The 6000-nt window shown below is 35.0% G+C and overlaps 1 protein-coding gene across 1 annotated transcript in view; it reads left to right on the top strand.

The window, feature by feature from the left end:
• The first annotated feature begins 4179 nt into the window (after nucleotides 1–4179).
• The window catches only part of LOC127844169 (N-terminal EF-hand calcium-binding protein 1-like), a 37919-nt gene continuing 36098 nt past the window's right edge, over nucleotides 4180–6000 (top strand). The window contains exon 1 of the mRNA XM_052374221.1: nucleotides 4180–4278. Within this exon, the coding sequence (XP_052230181.1) occupies nucleotides 4231–4278 (48 nt within the window). The 5' untranslated portion in view covers nucleotides 4180–4230. The remainder of the gene's footprint in view (nucleotides 4279–6000) is intronic.

Raw genomic sequence — 6000 nt, 5'->3', positions numbered from 1 at the left:
GGATGGGTTTAATACACAGTGGTCACACAATGTTATGCATATAGGTTTACAAAAATATAGATACAGTTACATATTTCTGACCTTATTTTTTTTTGTGAAAAATGTACTTCTATTTAACACTACATATATATGACATTTTCTCTTATTTTAAAGCATGTTAAACAATACATGGCTAGCTTTCTTAATACAGTTTTGTTTGTGCTATTAAGTAGTTTAATAAACATGAACATATTCGGTCGGATTCTATAATATTTCGGAATTAATGCATTCCTAACATCATTATAATAAGGACATTTAAGAACAAAGTGAAATTCATCCTCGATGTCATTTAGGTTACATAATATACATTTGCGTTGATCTCTGTCAATAAGTGTATATTCAGTTATTATCCTTTATAAAAGTGCGGCTCGTGTGAATTTGTGAATAGCAGAAGCATTTGTCTGCTTAATTAAGATCCGTGTTAGTGTTCGTGTGTCGTATGAATAGATATCGTTGCAGGAAATTACAATGATCCGTAAATTTAAGATCTGTACAGTATTGACGAAATCAGAATGAAGTATCTGGCTTATTTGGTATTTTTGCCACACATGTTTTTCTTAACTTTTATTTAATTTAAATCCGTTTATAGGAACTCTATATATATATATATAGCGAGAAATTGAGTGCTTTTCGGTCTTCACAGGAAAAGCATTTCGGTCGGTATATTGCCGATATTTATCCAATTTTGTAGTATAGACATACAATCATATAACCATTAATTAACTAATTAAACCCGTTAACACACACTAGAAACGATATATTGCATATATATAGCGAGAAATTGAGTGTATTTTCGGTGCTTTTCGGTGCTATTCGATGCTTTTCGGTACTTTGCGGTGATTGTATGCACCCGTAAATAACTATGTATAGACATCGTGAACAATACATAGTGAGCAATCTACCCATATATACAATATATAATCATATCATAATATATATATATATATATATATATATATATATATATATATGTACTGTGCACGGTACTTACCGAAAAGAAAGGCGCAACTTCAAAAACGTCCCTCTCGTACATAAACTGGAGCGTTTTATATCCAGAATACGAGAACACTGTGTACGATCCCTTACACAAATAATCAGACAAGTACTTTGTCTGGCTATGTCCCACTACTAAAGGCATTGTTAGTAAATAAAATCAAACACAACAATTCGAGCACAAGGTCAATTAACACACTTTATATCAACACCGATTCATAAAATGTTTATATGATTTATATCGTGATCAAAGCTAGACTTGTATTGCAGTTATGATTTTTTTCTTAACAAAAAACTTCTTATTTAAGTATTCGGATCGGAACGGTTTGACAACAAGCTGTATATCTACCCAAGACCCAAATCTTCGATTGACAGTAAGTAAGAACAACATGCCAAGAGCAGATATACAAGGGTGGCACTAACCTGTGATCGCGACCATTGTATCCTTAATTGGCAGTTGTTGTTACTGTGTCCCCGGAAAATTTCAGGGTATTGCATGAACCATGTCACGAAATTGACATTTAACTGGTAATATCAATGTCAAAAGTAGCAGTAACAGACATAGTTACCGTGACTTAGTGGTCTAAGGTGCCCATCTACCTACCCAGGGGTTGTGGATTGATATGGCATCTTTTCATATTGGTATTAACACGGCCGTAGGAATAGGTCCATTGTTTACATTACAATGGTATCAAATAATGTATGGTCGGTTGGGAAAGTGATGATTTTATCACCTTTTCCGGGTAGTCCTATAGGCATTTGCGCGTGTACAAAACGTTAAAATAGGCCGTTTTTGACCGCGATTTACAGGCTGAATCTGAACCTGCCTTAAAATATTTTTAGATGGTTAGAAACTGTGGAGGTTCTCCTGTACTACAATACCATTATAATTAATATCGAGTCAATAATACTGTTTTATAACCCCGTTTACCTTCTCCGGGTTTTCCTTAAGGCATTTCCGTGTGTAAAAAAAACCGTTAAAACAGGCTGACTTTGACCGGGATTTACAGGCGGACTCTGACCCTGCCATAAATTATTTTGACATGGTTAATAACTGTGGAGTATCTTCTTTACAACGGTACCATTATAATTAATATCGGACGAATAATAATGCATTTATAACCATTTTCGCTTTGATGCTTCGCCTTATTTCATATTATGCTTTCTCACAATATTTTTTACATATTTAGAAACAGTGGAACAATACCGTAACAACGGTACCAAAAATGTATGGTCGGTTGGGAAAAGGATGCTTTTATAACCCCTTTTAGCTTTTCCGTGTTTTCCTCAAGACATTGTTCTGTGTTAAAAAAAACACGGTATTTTTCGGTCAACTTTTACCGCACAGCGATTTACAGGTTAACACTGTCCCTGCCATAAAATATTTTAACATTATTAGAAACTGTAGAGGATCTTCTTTACAACGGTACCATTACAATTAATATCGGACGAATAATAATGCATTTATAACCATTTATATCGGTTCCTGGTTTTCTTTACGGCATTAGCGTGTGTAAAAAAAAACCGTTTAAAACAGGCCGACTTTGTCCGCGATTTACAGGCCGACTACGATCCTGCCATAAAATATTTTCATATGGTTAGAAAATGTAGAGGATCTTCTTTACAACGGTACCATTATAATTAATATCGGACGAATAATAATGCATTTATAACCATTTATATCGGTTCCGGGTTTTCTTTACGGCATTTGCGTGTGTAAAAAAACCGTTAAAACAGGCCGACCTTGTCCGCGATTTACAGGCCGACTACGACCCTGCCATAAAATATTTTGATATGGTTAGAATCTGTAGAGGATCTTCTTTACAACGGTACCATTATAATTAATATCGGACGAATAATAATGAAGTTATAACCATTTATATCGGTTCCGGGTTTTCTTCTCGGCATTTGCGTGTGTAAAAAAAACCGTTAAAACAGGCCGACTTTGTCCGCGATTTACAGGCCGACTACGACCCTGCCATACAATATTTTGATATGGTTAGAATCTGTAGAGGATCTTCTTTACAACGGTACCATTATAATTAATATCGGACGAATAATAATGAAGTCATAACCATTTATATCGGTTCCGGGTTTTCTTCTCGGCATTTGCGTGTGTAAAAAAAAACGTTAAACAGGCCGACTTTGTCCGCGATTTACAGGCCGACTACGACCCTGCCATAAAATATTTTGATATGGTTAGAATCTGTAGAGGATCTTCTTTACAACGGTACCATTATAACTAATATCGGACGAATAATAATGAAGTTATAACCATTTATATCGGATCCGGGTTTTCTTTTCGGCATTTGCGTGTGTAAAAAAAAACGTTAAAACAGGCCGACTTTGTCCGCGATTTACAGGCCGACTACGACCCTGCCATAAAATATTTTGATATGGTTAGAATCTGTAGAGGATCTTCTTTACAACGGTACCATTATAATTAATATCGGACGAATAATAATGAAGTTATAACCATTTATATCGGATCCGGGTTTTCTTCTCGGCATTTGCGTGTGTAAAAAAAAACGTTAAAACAGGCCGACTTTGTCCGCGATTTACAGGCCGACTACGACCCTGCCATAAAATATTTTGATATGGTTAGAATCTGTAGAGGATCTTCTTTACAACGGTACCATTATAATTAATATCGGACGAATAATAATGAAGTTATAACCATTTATATCGGATCCGGGTTTTCTTCTCGGCATTTGCGTGTGTAAAAAAAAACGTTAAAACAGGCCGACTTTGTCCGCGATTTACAGGCCGACTACGACCCTGCCATAAAATATTTTGATATGGTTAGAATCTGTAGAGGATCTTCTTTACAACGGTACCATTATAATTAATATCGGACGAATAATAATGAAGTTATAACCATTTATATCGGATCCGGGTTTTCTTCTCGGCATTTGCGTGTGTAAAAAAAAACGTGAAAACAGGCCGACTTTGTCCGCGATTTACAGGCCGACTACGACCCTGCCATAAAATATTTTGATATGGTTAGAATCTGTAGAGGATCTTCTTTACAACGGTACCATTATAATTAATATCGGACGAATAATAATGAAGTTATAACCATTTATATCGGATCCGGGTTTTACCATAAAGATTTCCGGATAGTTCCGGGTTTTATACCTCGCCTATATTTCTTCCGCTCGGTTTATTCGTAACAATATTATAAACCCGTCTACAAAAATGGCTGAAACAACAGTGGTAGAAAAGGGAATGACAATTTTCCTCGACGTGAGTATAATATTGGAGTGTATCACAATTAAATAACACACGACATATCTGCACATTATTAGGTGTTCGGATATTTATTTGTTTGCATCAGTAATGTTATATTTGTTCCGAAGTAATATTATGTATTTCGGATACAATATTATTTCGGATATTGGGCTTTTAGTACCGCAGCTGAATATTTTCATTGATTTATTGATACTGTTTCAGTTATTGCGCCAAGGCGATTAAGAATTTCAGATGTAAGATATTTCAAAAGCTATCAGAAATGGTTTCAAAAACTGCACTTAAAAAGAGAGAAAAACTTGTCAAAATGTAAACTTCACAAAAGTTTATAGGCAGTGGCTAGTCCATATATACGGACTCCCAGAGCCTTTGAAAATTTTTGCTATGGCTGCTCTGGCAGTCCATATGCACCCATTCATAAACATGGGTGCAGTTCAGCGCAGCGAATCCGTGCGCTTCACTAAACAGACGTCGTTCGAGACAAATTGAGGAAAATAATGAATAAACTTCATAAACATGTTAAATTTACCTGAATGTCAACCTACGGATGTTATCTCAGGCTTTTTCCGCTCCATTTTGGGAATACGCCACACTGGAATTTTGGGAATTTCGCGTCGTGAAAACCCCCACAGTGTCCGACAAATTTCTTATTTTTCAGGTAGCCCACTGGGCTACCAATAAAAATATTTGGTAGCCCATAAAATTTTCCTACAAAATGATAAGAGGCAGGTTTTCATCTTTATTTTATTTCTACATTTACATATACATAATATGTATGCATACATATACATAATACAGCAAGTAGTCTGATGCACACAGTCAATATCGTTAATTAATGTTACAGTACAGGCACCTTGTACTTAAATGTAAATGTACCAAAGAAAATCATATACTACATGTAGATATTACATATATGTGCACATGCATGTGTACTTAAATTCGGACAGCACGTTAAGGTGGAAACGTAAATAAAGCGTTTAGATGATCAATACGATTGATTCGTACGGTGTTAATCAATGCAATTGCATTTTTAAACAACAAATACCGAGTTTCAAGAAATTAAGAGTATTAAATCATTTATTTACTTGTGTCCGACTTTAAGTACTGTCCGAATTTACGTATTGCTTCCGTATGTTACGACACTTGTGTGCAGTCAGTATACAATACAATAATTGTTTCAAAAATGAAGGAACTGATACAGTGTAACGGTAACGATACAGCGTGTTTACATTATATTTTATTAAGAGGAAACGTCAATGCCAAATAATTCGCGAGATACCCTGGTACTTTAGTTGAAATTCACAACGAAACTTTTAATGGAAATTAAATAATCTCAATGTTGTACCCGCTACGAAATTTTTATTTACAAATAAGAACACCCATGCCAATTTTTGCGCGCTTTTTATCTGGACAAAGAAATTCATTTATTAAATGTAGAATTTTGTAACCTAAAATAGCTGTACACATACACAACGCGCGCAAACCGTGGCAGGTGATTAACGCATGTTGCAATTGAACGGTCCTGATTGGGAGCTTGTTTCATCATATCTTTAAATAGAACCATATGCCGAAATTCATTTGACACTTTAAAATTGCAAACGTTTGTGTTTATGACTATCATCATCTATACTACCCTCCCATAATTTGGTTTAAAAAATATTAATTGGGCATATATGGGATTATTGATTAACAGTCGATTAATCCAATTATTAAATTTAC

This window comes from Dreissena polymorpha, chromosome 9 (assembly GCF_020536995.1).
Source record: "Dreissena polymorpha isolate Duluth1 chromosome 9, UMN_Dpol_1.0, whole genome shotgun sequence".
Classification (NCBI taxonomy): domain Eukaryota; kingdom Metazoa; phylum Mollusca; class Bivalvia; order Myida; family Dreissenidae; genus Dreissena; species Dreissena polymorpha.
The sequence above is the reverse complement of the archived record's forward strand: the minus strand, read 5'-3'. Positions and strand labels throughout refer to the sequence as shown.